This window comes from Paramormyrops kingsleyae, chromosome 1, assembly GCF_048594095.1.
Source record: "Paramormyrops kingsleyae isolate MSU_618 chromosome 1, PKINGS_0.4, whole genome shotgun sequence".
NCBI classification, from domain to species: Eukaryota; Metazoa; Chordata; class Actinopteri; order Osteoglossiformes; family Mormyridae; genus Paramormyrops; species Paramormyrops kingsleyae.
The window spans coordinates 75,942,045-75,967,110 of NC_132797.1; the positions used below are offsets into that span (position 1 = coordinate 75,942,045).

General features: G+C 50.0%; 1 protein-coding gene across 2 annotated transcripts; it reads left to right on the forward strand.

Annotated features, from left to right (window-relative positions):
• Positions 1 to 475: 475 nt before the first annotated feature.
• On the forward strand, positions 476 to 25,066 carry mao (monoamine oxidase). 2 transcript variants are annotated; one of them, XM_023800966.2, is made up of 15 exons: positions 476 to 605; positions 10,411 to 10,505; positions 11,309 to 11,446; positions 17,095 to 17,199; positions 17,282 to 17,373; positions 17,496 to 17,637; positions 19,847 to 19,996; positions 20,590 to 20,749; positions 21,657 to 21,753; positions 23,057 to 23,110; positions 23,224 to 23,281; positions 23,538 to 23,635; positions 23,867 to 23,978; positions 24,353 to 24,415; positions 24,652 to 25,066. In XM_023800966.2, the coding sequence occupies exons 1-15, from the start codon at positions 557 to 559 to the stop codon at positions 24,805 to 24,807; spliced, it is 1,569 nt and encodes a 522-aa protein (XP_023656734.1). In that variant the 5' UTR covers positions 476 to 556; the 3' UTR covers positions 24,808 to 25,066. The 2 variants fall into 2 exon arrangements, with proteins under 2 accessions (XP_023656734.1, XP_023656735.1); XM_023800967.2 differs by having other exon boundaries at positions 584 to 605; positions 11,220 to 11,446.

A 25,066-nucleotide genomic window follows, 5' to 3' on the forward strand; every position in this document is an offset into this window, starting at 1 on the left:
GATGATCTAAACTTCATAAGCTACTTAACCACCTTGTTAGCTCTGTTGTTGGGCCAGTGGCGGCTTGTTTTGGCTGTACGAACTCCTAGTAAGTCAGACGGTATCCCATCAAACGAGCACAGTTAAGACCCGAGTCATTATTACCAAAGCGCGGTGCAGATTCACTACAGTATTTTCATTATGAATGCCAAACCGTTTAGTTCAACTCCCACATTACGCCGAAACAGGAGAAAACCACAATGTTACAAATAATAACATAATGACCTGATGAATTAATACAGTGCAAAGGGCGTTATGTAACCGCTCGATTTTATTTCGTTCGAGACAGAACGGGGTCCGACGGCTATTTACCTGGACATATATGGCTGAGGCCAAAGTTTCATGGTCGCGCCGATTGGTGACTTGGAGCCGGAGGGTGGGGCTCGAACAGTGGGCGTGTCGCTGCTCTCTTATAACAGATGCGCTCGATCCTTCCTCCCCAGCGGACTGGCGAGCTTGCAGGCGACCCGCAGGGCTGAGGTTGTGTGGGAACACGCAGGAGCACAAGCTGAGCACCATGACAGCCAACAAATACGACGTGATTGTCATCGGGGGTGGCATCTCAGGTTAGTGCGGTGAAGCAGCCCACAGTGATCGGATTTGGCAGATCGTTGCGGAGCATTACATGAGTGGAAGAACACGAAAATATTGAGCGGTAGAGTAGTAATCGGTTCTAAGGTTGTTGCTTTACGTAAGTAGGTACTGTTTTGGTGATATTAGCAACAACAGAATTGTTCCTTAGTTAAGTTTCTTTATTTTCTGACAGTCAGATCTTGCTTTCTAAAGCAGTGATCCGTTGGTTTTAGTATTACTTTCATATGCTGCGAAAGTATTTTTTATTCCTGTCTTTTTTAGTAAACGCCACACGTTACATTTACACCCAATAGCAATGTTTCTTGAAAGACTGAACAGTGTTGGTAATACAAAACAGTATATTGACCATCAATGTGCATTGAACTAAACGTGCACAGAACATCTAATATGGTATGGTACTCATACAGGTCTGCAGTGTGAAATACTTGTGTAAAATTCTTTAGCATTTTCTTTAGCTGCCTGTGAGTTTTTAAAAATCCGATTTTATATTTGGGTTTCAGCATCAGAAACTATTTGTGTCGTTGTCTTATTTTGAAAATACAATTTCTTAAAATAATAAATAGTTATTAGCGCTAAGAGGGCTGTACAACATCTGCCAGTGGCTTTCAGTTCCATCCGTCCATCCGTCCATGCATTTTCGATATCCGCTTGTCATTCTTTAATTGCCCGAGCGGAATGTTAATTATTTTGGTTTCCTTCTTTTCTGCTGCATTGCTGTTATCGGAAATAACTGGCAGCTCTCTAGGTCTGAATATGTAATCGGCAAGAAAATTACCGGCTTCCCTGTCAGTTTTTGCAACCCACTCGTGCCTCAGCTGCAGTCCACGGAAGTGCTAACCGTACAGCCAGCCCCGCTACCGAGGACTGACAGAGTGCCTGCAGACAGCCGTGCACCTGTTGAGGGAAGTCTGGTGTGCTCAATCTTTGAAAAGAAAAAGCGCAAAAACACTATCAGCCAGTGTGTTTTCTCTTGTTTTGCAAGCAGTTTAATTTGAAATTAAACAGGAGGTGGTCTCTCTTTAGGGAGGGGAAGAGCAATGTTATTCTGACACGTTGTTCACTCTGTGTGTAAATTGCCACAGGATCTGTGGAAGGTTCTCTTCCCTGTCAGCTGTAGGTCCAGCCTGACAGAGCTTGCAACGCTCATTATTAAAAAATGCTATTTTGACCTCAGTGTACAGTAGCAAGTTTTAGTCACCATTGCTTTAAACATAACATGGTACGGCATGGTCGTATCGTATTTAATTCCGTAAAGTGTTGACGAACATGTTAGATAATTAAGTTTTAAATGGTGACAGTTAAAGATGAATATTCCAAAAAAAAAAGTCCAGCTATAAGGTTTATCAAACTAAAAATGTTTTAATTGTTTTTATTGTATTGAAGCCCCTAGCAGGAGCAGATAGTATCTGAGACGTCTTTAGACACCCTCATTACCAAAGACTTTGTCTCTGACCAGTCATTGTCAGAGAAGTGTGTCAGAAAACATCCAGGCAGAGGGAAGAATCCCCATCATTGGCTGTCCTGTACACTGGGGGGGGGGGGGTCTCCCCCTTTGGGATGTCCCACATCACAGGAGACTGATCTGTGCTTCTGCCAAGGGTCCTGTCACCCCACAAACATCCCCTATCCCCCCCCCCAGTCCCACTATGCTCAGCATCCCCAGACCATCGGCTCCCATTTCGTGTAGTTGTTGTGTTTCCCAGGATGACACTAAGTCTTGCACACCTCTGTGCCTCTTCCTTTAGCTGCCCCCCCCCCATTTCCCATGTGCTCTTTTTTCCCCCGTTGCTCTTTGTATTTTTCCTAATTGGTTTTCCTCAGCTGAATATCCAGTAAACCTACTTGTAGTGCCACATTAGCTAATAGATTACCTGGGATGTTCTTCTTACTCTAAAATCTTATCAGCCCAAATCACAGAGGATACAATTCCAGAATGACTCATTTAGGAACTTTATTCATATAATATTAGTTTTGGTACTATAGTAAACAGATAGATGTTTTAATAAAAAAGAGTTAATGGTACAGTAAGCAGACATTTCTGTTTTTGTGTTTATTAGTATTCTGACGTCCTGATGTAACCGTAATGCCCCCCAGTGCTCTGAATAAGCACCTGGAGTGACATCAGCATCATTGCATTGGCTTGGGAGGGGGGCATCGGGCCAGCAGTGTCTTCATGGGGGGGCGCAGTAGACCAAGTGTCTGTCTCTAATGAGGTCCTGCATTAATGTCCTTTATCAACCCTTGTACATTGCGGCCACTTTCTCTTGCACCATGAGGGAAGGTCAACATTGCCCCACCCCCTCAATAAACACGACTGAACGTTGCATGATACGTTTTCACAGCAGGGCGTCCACTTAATCAGAGTGTTCAACAAATGTCACCATCTCTCGGGGGGGGGGGGGGGGTAGATGTCACAAGTGGCCTGCAGCCATGGAAATGCGATCGCAGTCAGCTGCGATTTGCCTGCGCAGCTGCGCTGTCGCCGAGAGCCGTAAACAAAGCTGACAGCTCATTTGGAGCTGCTTCCTGGGCAGAAGCGGCTGGGAATGCGGGCGGGTTGCGCTCTGATCCCTCAGCTTGCTACTCTGAAGGACAGTTCCAGTAGCCTGGCCTGCACGTTTCCCCCCCCCTGCCCCCAAAAGCGCCCTCCCACAAAAGCAGGGCCCGTGATAAAGTATACACAGCGTTCTATTGATACTCATTCTTTATGCTGGGACTGGTGCAGCTCCCAGTAACTGATTTCCAGGTATGGCAGCGGTCCACTTTCATCAATGAGAAGTCGGAATTTGACCCACCAATAAAATAATTCTGTAAATGATCATGTGCTCCAATGTGATTTGACAGTATGAAGCTGCTTTTACATAATGTATCATTTGAAAAACATGCCACACACCCTACAGTGTAACACAGAACACGTTTGATTCCGTTTAACTGCCAAAGCTCAGCCTTTCAGGTACAGAGATCAATGCTGGGCAGCGGAAGAGGAGCTGATTCGTTGTTTCTTGATGTTTTTCTTAACGGGAATCATGCCTGAGGTCATAAATACAAAGTGTACATTTTCAAACCCGATGCATCCTTTTAAAACAAGTTTTTATAAATTTCCTGAATTGCTCATCCTGCCAGCCCTCATTTGTCACCGACCCGTATACAACTGGGGCGAGGCAGGAAGAGCTGGGGCAAGGCAGGAACAGCCTCTGTGAGTCAGTCTCGCCTTGGTATCTGAGGCACTTTTGTCGAGTCATTCAGAAAAAATCAAATAACTATGGCTATAGAGGTGTTTATCGCTACAGATATGCGACCATTCTCAGTTTGAGAGAACATGGGATCTAGACTGGATTTAGTTCATTATGATTGTTATGATGCAGTTTTATCTTTTACATTTTTATTCATTTTACATATTTATTTTACAATGTCTAAATAAGTGTCTCTTGTCATTAAAACACATCGAACGACACATTGCCTTTTGTTTGGTTTACAAATGTTTCTAATTATGTTTAAGGTTTTAATAATCAACATTTTAAAAGCATTTCATTTTTCCTGCTGTATCAAAATTGCACCGAACTGTGAACTTAAAACTGAGTTCTGTACCTTGCAGTGAATTTTGTGTATTGTTCCACCCCAATTCCTTACTGTTAGTGTTTAATATTCACCTGGAGTATCACGTGAACCTATTAATCACCTCAAGAAAACAATGAAGGACTTAAAGCAGATCTGCGGTACCTCATCTCATAGGGTTTTTATAACTATAACTATATATATCATTTGAAGGATCATACTTCATCATGTGGAATTCGGATCGTATCTGAAACAGCGAGAGATGTCTTATGTTGACCCATTGGTCTCCTGATTTACGCAGTTTTGTGTGATTAGCTGTGTATATCTGCTTATTTCCAGACCTTAATGGTCATACAGGTGCTTCTGACAGCTTGGAGTCTGGTAATTAATTTCGGGTCTGAAAAGGAATGGGCGGCCATTACAATACGAGTGAATGTAAGCAAGATAAGGATGTTTGCTGAGTAAAACATCAGTCTGGGAGTGTGTGTGACTTTACGAAGGTGCTCAGGTGGAGCAAACAGCCCTCATTATCTTTACAGAAGCCTTGAAATCCCGTGAGAAGCTCCAACTTCTCATTACAGCTGGGCAAAGATACGGAACTTTCCGTCATTATGGGCGGCGGGATGGCGCCCCTCCGGCGCCGAGGTGACCGTGACTGCAGAGCTGCAGTGGTGTGTGCAGGATGGATGAGGCCGGTCCTCCGGCGCAAAGGTCAGAGCTGCGAGTGTGTCTGTCTCCGTAATTGGCGTGTCGCCGGAAGCGCTGAGCGACATCTGATTGGACATCAGACGTAAACGAAGCCGTGCGGGGGGGGGTTCCTCTGTTTTTCCACACGGTCAAGCCCAGTCACTTGAACCGGCAGGGAGCTGGGAGGGAGCAAAGATGTGGATTGTCTAGGGGTCCCTGGGAACCAAGGTGAGAAACGCTGTCTTAGAGGACAGCGAGAAGGTGAGGTTTTCCCATCGTCAGCCTGATCCAGGTCAGCGCTGCGTCGGGGGGGGGGGGCTGACAGCTCTTACTCTGATTGTATCCAACAGGGGAGCCCAGTAGTATGTGTCTGCTTAATCTCTGTTTTTTTTACACACCCCCTCCTGTCTCTCAGTGGTTGAACCCCCAGGTACCGATTGGGGGGTGTTGATTATAGCTGGCAAACATGCCTATTTAATCGATCTGTATGTCCTTTGGTTCCTGTTCTTTACCTGCACCCCCCCCCCCCCATTAAATTTTGTTTCACTGCCCAAGGAAACTAGCTGTCATGTTTAATATTGGGTTGAAAATCGAGCCCCCACCCCCTCCCCTGCTGCTGTGCTCTGTCGCCATAGCAATAAGGCGATCTCAAACTGAAACAGTGCCGTTGTCTCCTCTTAATGAAGCAACACCACAGAAAACTTACCAGTGATAAATTGATCCCCCCCCCAGTTTTGATTACTGCATTGGCCATTTGCCATGGGATCTCCTGGAAAACCCCAAGTTGCATTGTGATCCTGCTACGTAACTGCGGAGACTGCGGCTCTGAAACCGTTCAGTCCTTAATGTTCAGGCAGTCTGGCGAAATTAGCAGGCCATGGGTACGGGCTGGATCGTAGGGTGCAATCGGTGCCATCGGCACCATAGCTGGCACCTCTCACCCTCCTCCTCTCCCGTGGTTCAGCCCGGATGACGGTCCACAGATTAGCATTTAGACACAGTTCCAGTCAGGCCACACCCTCAGACGAACGGTAACTGCCGACATTTCTAATTACCCATTGCTTGGGTAGTAATGAGATTTATTTTTATTTGTTTGTTCATCTATTTATTTATTTACACCGGGTAGGTGGGGATGTTGTGGGAGGGGGAGGTGCTGAACGCTGAATGCCTTTAATGCAATAAAATGTTCCGTCGCATCAGGGTTTCCAAGAAAAGCGTTGGGGGGCGTTTTTCAAAGCAGGCAGCAGGTGGGTGAGCAGAGCACAGCGGAGAACCTGGAGCCGCTTGCACGGGACAAGAAGCAGGGACGCGGGAGATCGAGTGTCTCATCTGATCTAATTCCTTGCATTAGTCATGATGAAGATGATGGTTGTAGGATCATCAGACCTCATTAAGCCAATAATGGCTGCAATCTCCTGAAAATGGCTCTCGTGTCCCATCCAACCACAGTGGTGCGACAGTGAATTTTCCAATCCGGATATCAGCAAAATAATGTTTTTCAGTTGCAATTCTTATTCCTTATGCTCCAACCGAAACACAAAAAAAATACAGGTGTGATGTCGAAACCAATTAGACTGAACCAAGATGGCGGCCATCGTGCCATCGTTCCTCCCGCCATTGTCACTCTTTATCCTCTGTTTTAGTCACATTAATTGTCATTTTATGTTGTAAATGCTTGTTTACATGATAAAGCCGGTATGAGTCCGGTGTTGGTTCGCCTGCCGTGTTCAGGGGGCCTCCTCACTGCACTGCGCATCAGGTTCGCTGCCCACGAGACTTGCGCAGTGCGAGTGCATTTCTTAGGTCCTCAGAAGCAGAAAATCTGGGCAGATTGGCGGGGATTTCTCGCATTTACTCCGGCTAGCTGGCCACAGCGTGTGTGCCTGCCCCTGCAGTTGCCACGGAAACTGCCTCAGTGCCTCGCGCATGCTGGTCTCACGCTCTGGTGGGGGGTTCTGTGTATTATCTGCGCGCGCGTGTGTGTGAGGTAGCATTGCCATATGCAACAAGTGTTTAATTAGCTCCCATTTGTTTTGGCCCTCCAGCTGCAGATGTCATTCCCGGCACTGAGGGCCCCAAATCCTGATTTCCCCCCCTTCTGATGGGGGATCGGCAGCTCACCCCCCCCCGAACCACCCTGTCAGGTCACAGTAATTTGGCCCCCAGGAGATGGCAATGAGAAGTTGTGTGTGGGGGGGGGTTGTTTGCCCTCAGAGACTGTGTGTGCTTCTCTGACAGCAGGGGAGCGCTTGCCCTAGAAGAGACGTTCTGCATCTGGGTCAGGCCTGGCCTCCAGGTAGGGGGCCAGCTAGTGGAAGGCCTGCCGCTCCACTCTAGGCCCCCGCAGCCCCCCTCCAGGCCATACACATAACAGAAGCTTCCACATGTTTCAGGTTTTATTTCACCCAATCATACGATGTACTACTGTGTAGTGAAATACTTTTCCACCTGCTTCCCGGATTGTGCTTATTGGCCATGTTTTTCTTTCCGTTGCTCCCCCCCCCCCCGACTGATGTCATTCATCAGTGACGTATCAGTAAGCTGGGGCAGACTGGAATTACATTCACGTTGCTGGGTGGACGTGCTCATCTGCTTCAAGAAAACCTCTATCGAAGATAAAAAACATGAGAACGTGACTTAGACATGATGATATGTTTCGTTGTCCTATTTTCAGGTGATGTGGTAGATGGAGATGATTTTAAGCACAGTGCCCTTTATGCCTGGCTACCCTGCATGCATCAGGAGGCTTTCAAAGAGCAGGAAGCAGTAGATGGAACCTCGGCGCTCGCTGTGGATGAATGAAATAATTCTTAAAAAGTCAAGCGACATTTGATTAAAGCGTGATAGTAATGCAATAGACGTGCCCGTGGCAGACTTAATGCTCAGACCTTTGAAAGCTAAAGGCAATAAGCCCAAATTATTATGGTTTTATTGTGGGCTGTCTGGAAGATGAAAGTGGACCTGAAATCAGAGCTTCAAGGAGCAGTAATGAAATTGGTCCCCCGATGGGATCGCCGGTGTTCACTGGTGAGGACCCCGGGAATGGCCATCTGTCTAATGCATGGGAGTCAGTCAACCCAAATGGTTCTGGTTACTGTAGACACTCTGAGAAATGCGACAGTTGCCGTGGCATCCTCAGAATTTTGCTGGGTGATCGCCAGAAGCCTCAGTTTGGGTCAGTACCAACCATCTAATGTGACATATTGTGTCATGGATGTGACCCATGGTCCAGCGACCTCTGGGGAAGGCCGTGGGGGATGTGCAGAGCTGGAGGGGCCTGTGTCCCGTGAGGCAGGGTGTCCCGTAAGGCAGGGTGTCCTTTAAGGTGGGGTGTCCCGTGAGGCAGGGTGTCCCGTGAGACGGGGTGTCCCTTGAGGCAGGGTGTCCCTTGAGGCGGGGTGTCCCTTGAGGCGGGGTGTCCCTTGAGGTGGGGTGTCCCGTGAGGCGGGGTGTCCCTTGAGGCAGGGTGTCTTGTGAGGCGGGGTGTCCCTTGAGGCGGGGTGTCCCTTGAGGCGGGGTGTCCCGTGAGGCGGGGTGTCCCGTGAGGCGGGGTGTCCTGTGAGGCGGGGTGTCCTGTGAGGCAGGGTGTCCCTTGAGGCAGGGTGTCCTGTGAGGCGGGGTGTCCCTTGAGGCAGGGTGTCAGGGTGCAGAGCTCACAGGCAGACTGGAGAGGCTCTTAGTGCTCAGTAGACTAAGCCCAAAGCTGTGTTTATTATTTCTGTCCTTTTTCCATTTTTGTCAGCCTTTCTCTGGCTCAGGAAGGCTGTTTATTGCTCTCCTTGTGCTGCTGGGAAAGAATTTTTCTCAGATTTGGTCTCCAGCTGCCTTTTTTGTATTGGCGCAACAATCTCTCAAACAGACTTGTGGTTTAGCTCTTCAGCTGTGTAGGGAGCTGGGGTTTATGGATTACAGAGGTTCCCAAGGTTCAGTTCTGCTTCTTATTGATCTATCTGTGTCACAGTATTTACAGTAAAATTTGTGCAAAATCTGTTAGAAGGATTCCCTCCCAAAAAAAAGCAATGACCTTCTGTTTGTCTCGCACATCATTACCCCTTATGTCTTTGGCTCTCAGTTGAGTGTTGGCTGGGTCTTGAAAACATTTGAGTACAGCTGTGGAACATCAGATGATAGCAATGATAATAAAACACTCTGTGGAAGCTGGCTGCAGTCTCTGTGGGAGATGAAGGTTTACCTCTGTCAGATAAGATATTGTGCAGATTCTGGATGGATCGATGGAAATCCTCTGAAGAAGTGTGCTCAGCTCCATTCCGTTTGCAATGCAAGGTATGATATTTGAACAGAGGACAGCAGTGGATTCTGGGTAAATGAACAGCTAAGCACATGGAAGTAGCTTGGAAGGAAACCGTTCCAGGCCTGTAGCTTTGGCGGCGCGGTGACGCTCCCGTACATGGTGACGGACGCGCCTCGTGCCGTCCGACTGCGCCGCGGTGACGCTCCCGTACATGGTGACGGACGCGCCTCGTGCCGTCCGACTGCGCCGCGGTGACGCTCCCGTACATGGTGACGGACGCACCTCGTGCCGTCCGACTGCGCCGCGGTGACGCTCCCGTACATGGTGACGGACGCGCCTCGTGCCGTCTGACTGCGCCGCGGTGACGCTCCCGTACATGGTGACGGACGCACCTCGTGCCGTCCGACTGCGCCGCGGTGACGCTCCCGTACATGGTGACGGACGCGCCTCGTGCCGTCCGACTGCGCCGCGGTGACGCTCCCGTACATGGTGACGGACGCGCCTCGTGCCGTCCGACTGCGCCGCGGTGACGCTCCCGTACATGGTGACGGACGCGCCTCGTGCCGTCCGACTGCGGCGCGGTGACGCTCCCGTACATGGTGACGGACGCGCCTCGTGCCGTCCGACTGCGCCGCGGTGACGCTCCCGTACATGGTGACGGACGCGCCTCGTGCCGTCCGACTGCGCCTCGGTGACGCTCCCGTACATGGTGACGGACGCGCCTCGTGCCGTCCGACTGCGGCGCGGTGACGCTCCCGTACATGGTGACGGACGCGCCTCGTGCCGTCCGACTGCGCCGCGGTGACGCTCCCGTACATGGTGACGGACGCGCCTCGTGCCGTCCGACTGCGCCTCGGTGACGCTCCCGTACATGGTGACGGACGCGCCTCGTGCCGTCCGACTGCGGCGCGGTGACGCTCCCGTACATGGTGACGGACGCGTCTTATTCACAATGAATGGTCTTATCAGCTCAATAAAGAATCCAGAATCGACATGGTTAATCATGTTTAAATGAGCTTAGGCCACATTTTCAAACACGCCCCCTGACCTCCTGACTTTCCTGTGGTAGAAACAGCAACTTTCACATCCTGGTCAGACTGATAAACCCCCCGCCCCCTTGACTTTCCTTGGGGGGTAGGTTCCTGTCTGTGTACCACATGACCCAGCCCATGTCATGCAGGAAAGCCGCATGCTGACAGGAGCAGGTTCTGTACGCAGTCACTGATGTCTGTTCCCATGGCATTGCCCCCCCCCCCCCCCGGCTTTCTCTGTCTCCCTCCCAGGCCTGTGCGCAGCAAAGCTGCTGGTGGAGTCGGGTCTCAACCCGGTCGTGCTGGAGGCCCGAAACCGGGTGGGGGGGCGCACGTTCACCGTACAGGTAAGGGCCCTGTGGGGGGGGGGGGGGGCTCCAGGAAGGCGAGGCTCCATTTTCACACTGTGCCGCCGCCCCCCGCCTGGTTACTCCGCTCCCTGACAGTGTTGGAGCTCATTACCCGTTCCTGACCTGTGATTGCATTTACCCCGTGATCGATAACCCATGCTCCATTCGCATATTCTCATGCATGTTGCTTAAGAGGAATTTTTGCATTGGTATGTTTCAATGTTGTCCAAAAAATTAGTAATTAGTTGAAGTTACTTCAATAGTAATTCGGTTATTTTACTAATTACTGCATATAAAAGTAATTATTTACTAGGGAAAGCAACTTTTGTATTATTTCAATTTTCTTATTAATGCATACAAATAGTTATATTATTTTAGTGTTTCTGCTGTGATACAGTGCCAGACAATATAACTGTTGAATTTTATGTAGCACTGTACCTAATGTCACCCATTCGTTGTGCCACCGTGATGTCGGATGACGTTAGATCATAAACAGGAAATTGGGGCAATAGGTTGCTTTTGTCCATGAATATTTTCACGCAAGACAAAATTAACAAATAATGAGCCCATTTCAATTTCAGTACTTTTAATTGCCTTATTTAAATTGGAAAGGTAATTTGTTATATTACTCGTTACCTCCAAAAGTAGCGGAACGATAGCTATGCGTTGGATCCAACACTGGTACATCTGAAGTGTAACACCTTTGTGCAGCTCGAAGAGCAACCCAGCGGCTGCCGAATGCGGGGACTGCGTGTCGTCTTGCAGGTAGGCAGCACTGAACTTGTCTTTTCTGAACCCAGAACAAGGAGACCAAGTATGTGGATCTAGGAGGGGCCTATATTGGGCCCACGCAGAACCGCATCCTACGGGTGGCTAAGGAGTTCGGCGTGGAGACCTACAAGGTCAATGAGAAGGAGAACCTAGTCCACTACATCAAGGTGAGAAGATTCGCTCCGCCCCTGAACAGAATGGAATTTATTGATTTTCGGGTTATTTGCGTATTTGCTTTGGAGAATTCCATGCGCCTTGTCACCTCTTCCCATGAAGTGGAAGCGTCTGTAACTGTCACTAGTGTGAACTAGGTGTCAAACATTTGCATGCAGAGATTCACCATATAAATAGCTTATAGACATGAGAGTGCGATGCAGCAAACTGGTTTTCTTGCTAGTAGCTATGAGGTGCTGTGGGTGGACCAGCTTCTCCTAACGTCATCGGGGCAATCAGCTACCCTCACAGAACCCCTCAGATTATTTATCAAATGAATACAACAGTAAATTGCAGCATGAATGAGGCCTAATGAAACTGCTTTCATGAATCCGAAGCCATTTCATTCCACTCGTGTGCGTCGTCTGTGATGCCGACGTGGCACTGAAAGATACAGCTTGATGGTCTGGGTCAGCTCCAGAACCATTTACTTCGAGTCCCAAGTACCACATCAGCAGTGCTGTTAGAGGTTTTGGACCCCATGAAAGCCCGTCACACTGGGCCTGTGCATTGTTCAAAATTCCACCGGGGGGGGGGGGGGTCACATGACCAGCGAGGCTCCCGCACCCTGGGGACCTAATGGAGCTGGATACGCAGCTGCTGGGGACACTAATGTGCCCCCACCGGAGGCTCTATTGGGGTCTCTGCTGGCCTGAGTGCCCAGGACCCTAAAGATGCTTCGCTAGCTGCCGCCTTTTCCCCCCACGTTTCCAATTTGCCAGGAGCCCCCCACCCTTCCAGGGGCAAACCATACCTCCCCTTACTGGGTTTAGCTTCAGACTTCCTTACCTGCTCAGTGCCCTTGCTTGTGTCTCTGCCCTGATGCCTCACCGGCGTTAGCGATCCTGTCTTTGTGGGGGCTTCCCATTGGCTTAAATCACTGATTAGCCCCTACTGCATTCTGGGAAACCTCCAGCACCCCCACGCGGCCTGCCCCGCAAACACACCTGCCTTTGTCCTGGCTGTCAGCGCTGCCTAACGCTGGCGTTCGTAATTTATCAGCATTTTGTGCTGTAGGGAGAAACCAGATGCTTTTTGTCTGAGAGGAACGACAACAGCGAAAGTGTAGCAGGAAGTAGCGGATAGGCAGTTCCGGGGTGTTCTGGAGTCAGGCACTGGAATTTATTCAGACCCATTAGAGGGGGGCCTCTCATCTGCTGTGGAGAGATCTTGCCTGCTTACATGGCAAGAAGAAGGGCTCGGTCAGATCGCAGGTCTCAAGCCGCCTGGAAAGTTCCGGAGGGGGAACGCGGACAGTCTCAGGTGCGGCGTGGCCCGTAGAGTCTCCCAAAATGGGATCGTTGCCATGGCACCATCCATAATAAAACACCCACGATAAGGAGGTCCAGCTCATTATAGCCTTGGGGGTGGGGGGTGGGAGCGTTCCTTCCCCAGTCTGTGCCTTTCTCTAGTTAGGCCTGGGGGGGAGGCCCTGAATGTACGGATCTTTACAAAGTCCTGGGTTTGTCTTGTCTCCTCTGAAACGAGCAGAGGAGAGTATGGCTCTGTCTTCAGGGCAAAGAGGCTCGTTGCCTATAAGAGACACCAGAACACAGGGAGAGGGTGTCATTCTAATTGGGCTTCTAATCACCATAGATTATCAGTGGCCGCTAATGAAGTGACAGGCAGCCTGACGGAAGGGAGCCGTCGATGCAGATGAATCGGATTATCAGAGGAGCCTGTGGTTAGCAACAGCCCGACTGACGGTTTAGCGTCGAGGGCCCAGTGTCGACCGGACCCTCCAGTGCAGAGCCACGGTGACCCGTTGTGTTTTTACGCTGCACACGAGACGATCGAAGGACAGCCAGGTGAAGGGCGGGAAGTCCGTGACCATCCTTAGATTCAGGTATCCCTTAAAACTGTCACATGGAATGCACTGTCGCAGGGAATGCACTGTCGCAGGGAATGCACGTCGGTACGGAAGCCCCACTTTCTGCAGGGCGACCCCCCTCTCTGCATTGTGCTGTTTTTTTAATTTTCATTCCCCAGAGCGGCTGAACAAAGGGATACAGCTTTGGCTTTTTTTTTATAATCACGGCGGAGCCTGTCCTCGTGTTTAGCCTGGGCAGTGGTTGTCATGGAAACGGTCCTGTCGCCGCTTTGGTCTGTTGTGCTGTCGGGCACGGCCTGCCTGCGGACCAGCCGTCGGGAGACGCGGCGGACCGGGGATCCCCCTGGAAACAGCACCGGCGTGAGTCGCTGAAGGTCCTTCGTGTCCACAGATCTACGCTTTAGCGACCACTGGCGTCTCCCAGCGATGAGAGTGTCAGGAGATGGACCTCAGATACAGTGAGGAACATAAGCATTTGAACACCCTGCGACTTTGCAAGTTCTCAAACTTAGAAATTCGACATGGAGGGGTCTGATATTCACATTGTAGGTGCATTCTGACTGTGAAGGACAGCATTTTAAAAAAATCAGGAAATCACATTGTATGATTTTTAAAGAATTTATTTGTATTGCACTGCTGCACATAAGTATTTGAACACCTGAGAAAATCAGTGATAATATTTGGTACAGAAGCCTTTGTTTGCAATTACAGAGGTCAAACGCTTCCTGTAGTTCTTGACCAGGTTTGCACACACTGCAACAGGGATTTTGGCCTGTCTAGATCTGTCAGGTTTCGGGGCTGTCGCTGAGCAACACGGAGTTTCAGCTCCCTCCAAAGATTTTCTATTGGATTTAGGTCTGGAGACTGTCTAGGCCACTCCAGAACCTTGATATGCTTCTTACGGAGCCAGCCCTTGGTTATACTGGCTGTGTGCTTCGGGTCATTGTCATGTTGGAAGACCCAGCCACGACCCATCTTCAATGCTCTGACTGAGGGAAGGAGGTTGTTGCTCAAAATCTCACAATACATGGCCCCATTCATCCTCAGTCAAAGCATGATGTTTCCACCCCCATGCTTCACAGTAGGGATGGTGCTCTTGGGATGCAACTACTCCTTCTTTTTCCTCCAAACACAGCGAGTGAAAAAGTTCTATTTTGGTCTCATCTGACCACATGACCTTCTCCCATGCCTCCTCTGGATCATCCAGATGGTCATTGGCAAACTTCAGACGGACCTGGACATGTGATCACTTGAGCAGGGGAACCTTCCTTGCAATGCATGATTTGAAACCATGACGGCGTAGTGTTCTACCAACAGTGACCTTTGAAATTGTGATCCCAGCTCTCTTCATGTCATTGACCAGCTCCTCCCGTGTAGTTCTGGGCTGATTCCTCACCTTTCTTATCAGCGATACCCCATGAGGTGAGATCTTGCATGGAGCCCCAGTCCGAGGGAGACTGACAGTCATCTTTAGCCTCTTCCATTTTCTAACAATTGCTCCAACAGTTGATCTATTTTCACCAAGCCGCTTGGCAATTGCCCCGTAGCCCTTTCCAGCCTTGTTGAAGTCCACAATTCTGTCTCTGGTGTCTTTTGACAGCTCTTTGGTCTTGCCCATGGTAGTAGTTGGAGTCTGACTGACTGTGGGGTGGACAGGTGTCTTTAAAGAGCTCAGACAGGTGCTACTAATTTAGATTAATAAGTGGAGTAGAGGTGGACTTTTTAAAGGCAGAGTAGCAGGTCTTTGAGAGCCAGAATTCTTGCTGATTGCCAGGTGTTCAAATACTTGTGTGTAGCAGTACAATACAAATAAATTCTTTAAAAATCATACAGTGTGGTTTCCTGATTTTTTTTTTAAATGCTGTCTCTCACAGTGGGAATGCAGCTACAATGTGAATTTCAGACCCCTCCATGATTTCTAAATGGGAGAACTTGCAAAATCGCAGGGTGCTCAAATTCTTATGTTCCTCACTGTAGATGTAGAGTGTGTTATCTGGGGCGTGACGCGGTAGACGATGTCAAACAACTGCATTGACTGACAGGGTGAAGCTCAGCCGGGTCCAAAGCGTTGTGGGGTCCCGATTGCCCCCTCCTGGGCGATGGTGATGACAGGGAGTGGATAAAATGACCATATCGCAAAGGCTCTGCACCACACAGAAGTCAAGGTCCGCACTCTGATTCTCCCCATTTGTCACTTTTAATCAACTCATCTGGACATTTCTTACTTAAACATTTAAGTTGATCCACCCCCATTATGTAGATAGTATATCTGTAGGGTTTCGTCTACTTCTGTATGGTTTTATAAGTGTTAGCTTGTCGCTAGTTACCCAGGCCCCCTCCTCCTCATTTATGATCATCTGCTTTTGACATCGTTCCTCTCGATACAGATGCACGAGTGAAACGTGCAAACAGAAGTGGCTTTCACCTTCTCTGCCCTGTACCTCCAGTGGGCTGCATCTTCTCGACGCTGCCGTCGGTTGGACCTGGGTTGGATTGCTTGATGTGGCTGTTTTAGGCCCCTCACCGCCACAGACATCCGTTCCAAGTTCAACACAGCTGAGGCCGCGCTGAGCTTTAAGGGGGGGATTTAGCCGAATGTGGATGCCCCCCCGTCTGCTCTAGCCAGCACATTCTGCAGCTGTAGCTCGGCTCTTTAACTTGTTTACATGACCCACTAAGTGTTCCCTGCGACTTACGTAAGAGCTGCCCCCACAGCCCCCTCACCTCCGCCACTCCAAATATGCAGTATGAGTTGATGCAGGCAAGCTGAGAAACACTCCCTGCTGAGATGGTGAAACACCAGACGGGTGAACAGGGAGCCCTGAGCACGGAGAGCCAAGTGTGTGCTCTGGGCGGCCTGTTCACCCGTCTGGTGAACTGGCTCATTGGCAAAGTGTCTGCAGTGCTGGTGGAATTTTGAACCACTTAATTATATCTTATCAGGGGTGCCATTCAACAAACCATGACATTTCAAGCTTTGACCTGGTTTAAAAGGTTGCTTGGTCCAATATTTTCATCAGAGGATTCCTGGAAAAGGTTACCTCAGAGCTGGACGAGACCCACAGGAGGGGAGCAGGTGCCCAGGGCACACAGCCTATGTGCCCTCAGCTCGGATCTAGATAAATAGATGGATAGAATAAGAGAGGCATGTAGTGTACACTGCGGCAAATGGGTGTGCAGTGTACACGGCTGTAAATGGGTATGCAGTGTACACCGCTGTAAATGGGTATACAGTGGTACTGCAGTAAATGGATATGCAGTGTGTCGTGCTAAATGGGTATGCAGCGTGCACTGTGGTAAATGGGTATGCAGTGTGCACAGCGGTAAATGGGTATGCAGTGGTGCTTCGGTAAATGGATATGCAGTGTGTGATACGCAATGTGTGCCATGCTAAATGAGTATGCAGTGTACACGGATGTAAATGGATATGCAGTGTACACCTCTGTAAATGGCTATGTCCTGCACAGTGCTGTAAATGGATATGCAGTGTACACCGAGGTAAATGGGTATGCAATGTTCACAGAAGTAAATGGAAATGCAGTAGGTCATAGTCTGATTTAAACTCTTGTGTTTCTGGAGCTATTCAGTCAGGCAGCTGAATTTTAGATTTGCAGACCAGTTATAACAAAATATCATATTGTTCATTTGTGTTCAGGGAATCTAAACGAGCCAAACACATGGGCCAGTCTGGGAATGGGGTAGAATTCAGGAGCATGTGAAGAGTGTGTTGAAAATCCATGCTCGTAACTGCTATTTTGGGCCCTCTTTCAGGGAAAACCGTACCCATTTAAGGGACCATTTCCCCCTATGTGGAACCCACTAGCTTACATGGACTACAACAACCTGTGGAGGACGATGGATGAAATGGGGAAGGAGGTAGGACCGCCGTCACTGGCGAGAGGCGGCAGACTTGTACAGCGAGTGGGGAACGGTTTCATGTCAGTCACATGCATTTCAGATTCCTAAGGACGCGCCGTGGAGAGCACCGCATGCCGAGGAGTGGGACCAGATCACCATGAAGGAGCTCTTTGACAAGCTCTGCTGGACAAGGTAGAGCCTGCGGCAGACCATCTTGATGTGCTCCTGATCGGTGCTGCCAGCAGGTTCTGGCACTGGTGATTGGTGGGTCATCCCCCCGGAGCTGAAGGGGTCCTCTCCTCCTTTCTCCCCAGGAGCGCCCTTCAGTTTGCCAAACTCTTTGTGAACGTGAATGTGACATCAGAGCCCCACGAGGTCTCAGCTCTCTGGTTCCTGTGGTACGTCAAACAGTGTGGGGGCACCATGCGGATCTTCTCCACCTCCAATGGAGGACAGGTATGCCCTGGGGAGCTGCCTGGGGGATGGGTGTGGAACTATGGTGCATAGACTGAAAAGTCCAGACATGGGTTCTGCAAACGTTCACCTCAGCTGAAGAACATTCACTAATTGGTGGTGTCATCCGCATAACAGCAAGTCCAGCGACCTTGCAGACAATAGACAGCTCACTGGCGTGGGATCAGGAGAGTGAGTAGGGCTGCAGAAAAGGGGCGGGACCTGCTGGGGTCAGCCAGTGCAACTGCAGAAAAGGGGCGGGACCTGCTGGGGTCTGCCAGTGTGGCTGCAGAAAAGGGGCAGGACCTGCTGGGGTCTACCAGTGTGGCTGCAGAAAAGGGGCAGGACCTGCTTGGGTCTGCCAGTGTGGCTGCAGAAAAGGGGCGGGACCTGTGGGGTCAGCCAGTGTGGCTGCAGAAAAGGGGCAGGACCTGCTTGGGTCTGCCAGTGTGGCTGCAGAAAAGGGGCGGGACCTGTGGGGTCAGCCAGTGTGGCTGCAGAAAAGGGGCGGGACCTGTGGGGTCAGCCAGTGTGGCTGCAGAAAAGGGGCAGGACCTGTGGGGTCAGCCAGTGTGGCTGCAGAAAAGGGGCGGGACCTGCCGGGGTCTGCCAGTGTGGCTGCAGAAAAGGGGCGGGACCTGCTGGGGTCTGCCAGTGTGGCTGCAGAAAAGGGGCAGGACCTGCTTGGGTCTGCCAGTGTGGCTGCAGAAAAGGGGCGGGACCTGTGGGGTCAGCCAGTGTGGCTGCAGAAAAGGGGCAGGACCTGCTTGGGTCTGCCAGTGTGGCTGCAGCCAAGCTGTGTTTCTGCTCCCTCTGCTTTGGATAGTTTCTGTGAGGGGTGAATTGGAGATAGTGAGGCCATGTCTCATTGTTTATGATGCTGAGCCCCCCCCCCCCCCAAAAAAAAAACTCTTTGGGTTTTGATATGAGGTTTGGAGCCGTTTCCTGGAGGATGGACCCAGATGACGATGAGAACATTCTGTTCTGCTAAGTAGCTTCACTGAATATGTGTGTCCAAAACATCTGTTGATGTCTGTGTGTCTCACCGCATGAGTCTATGAGGTCCTGTCTCTGTCACTGTGACCCAGGCAGTAAACACGGGGGTGGTGAATTGAGTGACAAGTTTCACACCCACCACGATTTGAAAAGGAATTCCGGTTTCGATTTCCACCAGTATGCCAACTGGTTTGCTGCAGGGCAGTGGTGAAGCAGATCCTTAGAGTTCCCCCAGGTGGACAACAGAAGTAGCTTGCCAGAAATCTCTTTATTAGAAAGAACAGATACTTTATTCATGCCATGGAGAAACTCTCTTTCCACCTGTCCCATCCTAGCGGTCAGTGTTCAGCATCGCTAGTGCTGGATGTTCAGGCCTTTGTACAGATTCATACCAAAAACTATAGGCAAATTATCATTTGGGGCTTCCGGCTCGTAAGGACCAATTGTTGAGCTTCTTATAGTGTTATTTTCTGGGAGATGTTTTTGCTCTTCAGGCTAATAGCAAAGTTGGTGTTTCAGAATCTGAAAGACCGTAGCTTTAAAAAGAGTGGAATATTACCGTGGTGTTACAGAGGTCGTGCTTTGTGCTCGCTTCGGAAGGGTTGTTCTTTTCTTTTCTGTGTATGAGATGCTCATTTTGGGTCTGAGGAAGCTGGTCTGAAACTTTGCGGGGCCCTTGGATAGAGCAGGGTGGCGTCGATGAATGTGACATGATGCAGACTCTCTCAAACGTGGAATTTGAGCTTGCAGCAGGTAGTGCGAGCCAAGGTCTCCATGGTTTGATGGAGCAGATAGATTAAAGGAAATTGGAGAGATACCAGGTATTTACCTGAATTGGCATGAGTTCCTTCACGGAAATGCAGTCCTCTGTAACGGATGGCATAACGTAGCGTTACAGCTGCAGCCATTGGATCGCTATTTATGGTAGAATCACATCAACAACAGGATTGGGGCATGATTCAGGGGTGCCGGGGGGGTGTAGGGTGTATAAAGCTGGTCCATGCTGGATCACCGAGAAGCAGCCAGATATCTATGCAGCATTCTCACAGTCACACTGCCACGTTTACACTCTTAGCATATATGGTCTTTAGTTTTAATTTGACCCACTTCTTCAGGGTTATAGCATATCGGTCCCTCCTGGAACTCGAACCAGCAACCCCAAGGTTCCGAGCCCCCTTTTCCTCTAAGCCCCACACTCTCCATCGACCCCCACCAGGAGAGGAAGTTTGTGGGTGGCTCCAGCCAGATCAGCGAGCGCATGGCGGACAGGCTGGGCGAGCGGGTCAAGCTGGGCAGGGCCGTGTGCAGCATCGGGCAGAGCGGCGACGGCGTGGTGGTGCAGACCCTCAGCAAGGAGACGTACGAGGTAAGGCCAGCTCCAGCAAGCCTGGGGAGGCTGTGCTCTGGCATCCCTGAGCACGTTCAGGCCGTGGAAGCTCAGGCGTGTGGGAAGTCAGGTAACAGGAACAGCTCTTTGCAGGAATGTTAAATCAGACTGTCGGCACATTTGTGAGAAGCTCATAAATAAGTTTCACTCGTTCTGGATGTCATCCTGCCAGACAGAAGTCAGATAGCCACATTTGCTTTGGTCCCTCGACCAGAGTCTGCTCTGACTGTAGGCTGTATAATCCTGGGTGTGGGGGGGGGGAGCCTGCTCTCTTCTAGGTGAACATGTGCACATCCACAGGCAAATTTACCGGGGCAGCAATTCCACCCCCTACTGGTCAGACAAAAATGCTATTTGATCATAAGTTCAATAAAATTTAATTATATTAAGTTTATATTTGAAAAAGTGGCTTATGTTAATCATATCATTACTGTAGCTGTATTTACCAATTCACTGGGTCTGACTGGTTGGGATTTCTATCCTACAAGCGCCTGTGTACTCGCTTGTCTCCTCTGCTGAGGACCTGCTGTTTCGCACCCTGATCTGAGTCCCCCCACCCTGTCATTTTTCAGGCCAAATACGCCATCATCGCCACGGCACCGGCGATGAACCTGAAGATGCACTTCAACCCCCCCCTACCCCCACTGAGGAACCAGCTGGTCCACCGTGTGCCCACTGGCTCCGTCATCAAGTGCATGGTCTACTACCGGGAGAGCTTCTGGAGGAAGAAGGGTGTGTGGGCCATGCTCCTGACGCCATGGCGACAGGGAGACCCCCTGCTGGCTCGGGCAGGAGGGCACAGGACCAGACAATGCCATAGGCCAGTGTTTCCCAGCCCGGGCCTTGGGGACCCCCCCAGTCCACATTTTTGCTCCCTCCCAGCCAGTGAAGAACACCAAATACCTGGTAAATGTGTGTTGGCAGCTGGAACGGAGCAAAAATGTCTTGTGGTCCCCAAGATGGCTGCAGAGCATTGTCTATATGTAATATCTGAGGTAATCTGTTTGGAAAAGAAACAGGAAAAATTTAGCAATGGAAAAAAAGATTCTCAAATCCACATTGGTTGGGGGGGAGGGTCACCACATGCTGTCAGTCACAACTGTCCATTAGATTAAACCTCTGATTGACAGAGCAGGATAATCCTACCCACTGTGAATTTCCAGGCATTGTTTCTGGTGTCAGCAAACAAGCCTACCTCGAAATGACATTAAGCGTTTTGAAATGGCATTATTGACAGGCTGGTAATGCATTTTCAGTCTGCTCCAAATTGTACGAACGGCCACATTTCTCCTCTTGATATTGACAGTCCGTGTCAGCACACAGAGCAGGTGAATCATTCTTCCAGTCTTTGCTGATCAATACTTATTCTACAGCCAGATTGAAGACACAGGCTTGGAATGGACGCTTATTTCGAAGGTCATTTCTCTAAGCCAGTTCCCAATCTATAATTTAATCCGAGTGCTTGGTACCTTCCGTATGACTGAGTCATTTATCTCTTGCTGTCTGTCCATCAGAATGTTATCCATAATTATTGCATTAATACTTCAGGGGGGGGGGCACTGTGCAGGCATGGTGAGAGAGATGGTGTCCCTCTCCAGGCCGCGTCTCACGCCGTGTTCCACGGGGGCCCGTCTTGCAGGCTTTTGCGGCAGCATGGTGATCGAGGACGAGGAGGCCCCCATTGGCCTGACGCTGGACGACTGCAAGCCCGACGGATCCGTTCCCGCCATCATGGGGTAAGTGCCGGTGAGAAGGTCCCAGCCTCAGCCCACTGGGCGGCTTCTTTTCTTCTCCAGCTCTCTCTGCGTGCGGGTTTTGTTGTTCTCCAATTTTTATTTGTCACTGTGCGAGGTGGATTATACATGTACAATGATATGAGTAGCTGCCTCTGTGGTGACATTAATAGCATCAAATAACTATACTGTACAATACTGATGGACAAAACAATAGTTCATGAACCATTTGCTGTATTTTCTGACCCCACTAGATGGTGGTTTACTTTAGGGCATGTTTTAGGGCCTTTTTTTGAAAAGAGAGCACCATCTAGTGGGATCATAAAATACAGCAAATGGTTCATGCAGCGTCGTTTTGCCCATCACTACCAATCATTAAATAACTATGTTATACAGATGTAGGATACAGGGAAATATATCCGAGGGGATTCACTGAGAATTATTTTCAATAAATACTGTTGTGAAGTAACCATGTATACGTCCTATGCTGACACCACTGGGTCCACCATGTTGCCATGGACACTATATGTAAATGTGTTAATGGAGTCAGGTCAGGTCAGGTTGGGGGGCATGTGCTGATGCAGCGTGTTGCCACACCCACCACATGACAAACCATCTCAGGATCTCAGCTGGCGACCCCCCAGGCAGACACACGGTCCAGACCCACCCTCCCACATCACATTAGAGTTAGCAGTCACACCCAATTCCTCAAGCTCCTCACACAAACTGCATGCAAACTCATCAGAAGCAGCCTGATCTGGCCAAGTCCAGCCTCATTCTCCTAGTAGGTGGTAGCTTACTGGATCTAAGCTGAATCTCCAGAGTAACAACAATACGTCTGTGGTCAGAATTCACAAACTGGGCACTTCTGTAGACCCTGCAGTTCTGCAGGAGCCTCCAGCATCTGCCCACGAGGATGTGATCACTCTCCTTTGCTGCACCACCAGTACTGGAGTACCAAGTCCAACGATGCGGGTCAGGGCACTGGATCCAGTGAGCTGCCGCCCCTGACCTTTTACAAAGTCAAGGAACATGAAGTCGCCCAGCCCATGGGGATAAACACAATCCTCATAGCCAGCCTGTCAGTGCCAGTGGTCACACTGAAGTCACCTATGACCAGAGGAGAGTCACCTCATGGGCAACCATCAACCACCTAGTGAAGTTGCGAGTGAAATGTCTCCCTCAACAAGACATCACTCACCGCGGTCAGAGCACACCCTGAGACAACAGACAAGACACGCAAGGAGTCCTCTGAGGTAATCTTGTGGGGTGGCGTTGGACTGACTGGACCCATCTCTTTCCGCAGCTTCATCTTGGCTCGCAAAGCTGTGAGACTCTCTGGACTGACTAAGGAGGAGAGGTAATTGCTCTGGGTGACCTGTAGCGGGTGACCCCACTCTCTGCATGTGTGGTTGGTTTAAGCTGTTTGGGGAAGGCAGTAATCTCACAAGCATAACCTCCTGGTCCCCATAGGAAGAAGAAGATCTGCGAGATCTATTCCCGAGTTCTGGGCTCAGAAGAGGCCTTGTATGTGAGTGACATGGCCCTGGGCCAGTAAAGTGGCTGGGAACAGCTATGGCTCTGAGCATTTTAGGTGCACTTTAAGGTACATGTTGAATTTACCAGTTAACTGTGAATATGCACGCATACAGTAATACTGTCTCTGTGTCATCCAGATATATTACGCCACACTGCCCCTGGTGGCCACAGGCACACCCTACAGTTGGCCAGGCAGATAGCCAATGTATACAGTGGGGTGTAACTCTCCCCCTGCCCACTCTCCACAGCCCGTGCACTATGAGGAGAAGAACTGGTGTGAAGAAGAGTACTCTGGAGGCTGCTACACGGCCTATTTCCCTCCGGGCATACTCACTCGATATGGCAGGTGAGTGACCGTTGGCCTTGGGTGAACAACCAATGACTGCCAACCATGATCTGATCCATTATGTTTGTACATATTATATCCAAACCATTTTCTGTTTAATTATTTCTGGGTAATGGACCATAAGGCATGATCCAGACAACAGGAAATGCTCCGCGTTCTCTAAAAGGGATCGATTGAATGGTTGAGGGACACGTCTGCTATCGCCCCCCCCCCCCCCCCCCCATTACTCAGGGTGCTGCGGGAGCCGGTGGGAAGGCTGTATTTTGCCGGCACAGAGACGGCCACTGAGTGGAGCGGCTACATGGAGGGGGCCGTGCAGGCCGGCGAACGGGCTGCCCGGGAGGTGAGGGGGCTGGTCATGTGACCTCAGCCGGGTCCAAGGGCGGGGCCAAAACAGCGGCAGAGCATCTCGGTGCTGTGCGTCTCTGTAAGCAATCTGACCAATCACAAAAAGATACTGGACTTATGACGACAGCTGGCCATCACACTGGATTTAACACTGAGGGGGAGACGCAAATGACCTGGGTGGGCATGTACCTCACAATATTTAATTAGGCTGCATTCCCTCCCCCCCCAATAAATAGACCTTTGCATTTAAATTATTAAGATGGGGGCCCCTCAATTTCAAACGCTCTCCTGCGCCCTTCAGTGGGGGTCACCACGTCACAAGACAGAATCATTTGGAATGTTTTTGTTCTCCTTCCGGTCTTTTCTCAGATCCTTCATGCAATGGGATTAATCTCCGAGAGTGAAATCTGGAAACAGGAGCCCGAGTCTGTGGTACGTGTCTGCATGTGCATGTATGTCTCACAGAGCTGGAGATTAACGAATAAATCTGATTTTCTCCTCCTGGCTCCCAAACACTGTCTAACAAGCACTTCTGCCATTTGAGGACGTCATATATTTGAAGGGAAACATGTAAAAATGAATTAAGTTGTAAGTTGCCAAAAGGGCCCGGTTCTAAGACACTGATTGGTGGTTAATGCCCCCTCTGACCAATCACGCACTTCCTCCAGGATGTTCCCGCATTGCCATTCGTCACCACGTTCTGGGAGAGGAACCTTCCCTCCGTATCTGGCTTGCTGAAGTTCCTGGGCCTGACCTCCGCCCTAACGGCGGCGGCTTCAGCCGGCATCCTGGCCTACAAGAAGGGCCTAATCCCCCGGACTTAAGCCCCGCCCACAACCACCTGCCCAGAGCTCCTCCCTCCCTGGGTCTTAAGTCCAAGGCGAAGTCCGTCGTATTCCTCAGGCGTGAGGGTTCATTGTCGACTGAGGAGATAAGATAATGGAACATAAAGGTGTCTGACTCCTCCAACACACGGGGCTCTCTGTTGGTCCACATGTAGGGAACTTAGAAATGATATCATGTGATCAAAACAAGTTGTAATATTCATGTATTTAAAGATGATAAATATGATTTCTCTCCAAA

Excerpts from the sequence above, each read along its gene's own strand:
- mao (XM_023800966.2), top strand. The coding sequence starts at position 557 with ATGACAGCCAACAAATACGACGTGATTGTCATCGGGGGTGGCATCTCA. Across the intron at positions 11,447-17,094 it reads ACCTAGTCCACTACATCAAG|GGAAAACCGTACCCATTTAA; the intron begins GTGAGAAGATTC and ends GCCCTCTTTCAG. Across the intron at positions 19,997-20,589 it reads TCAGCAAGGAGACGTACGAG|GCCAAATACGCCATCATCGC; the intron begins GTAAGGCCAGCT and ends GTCATTTTTCAG.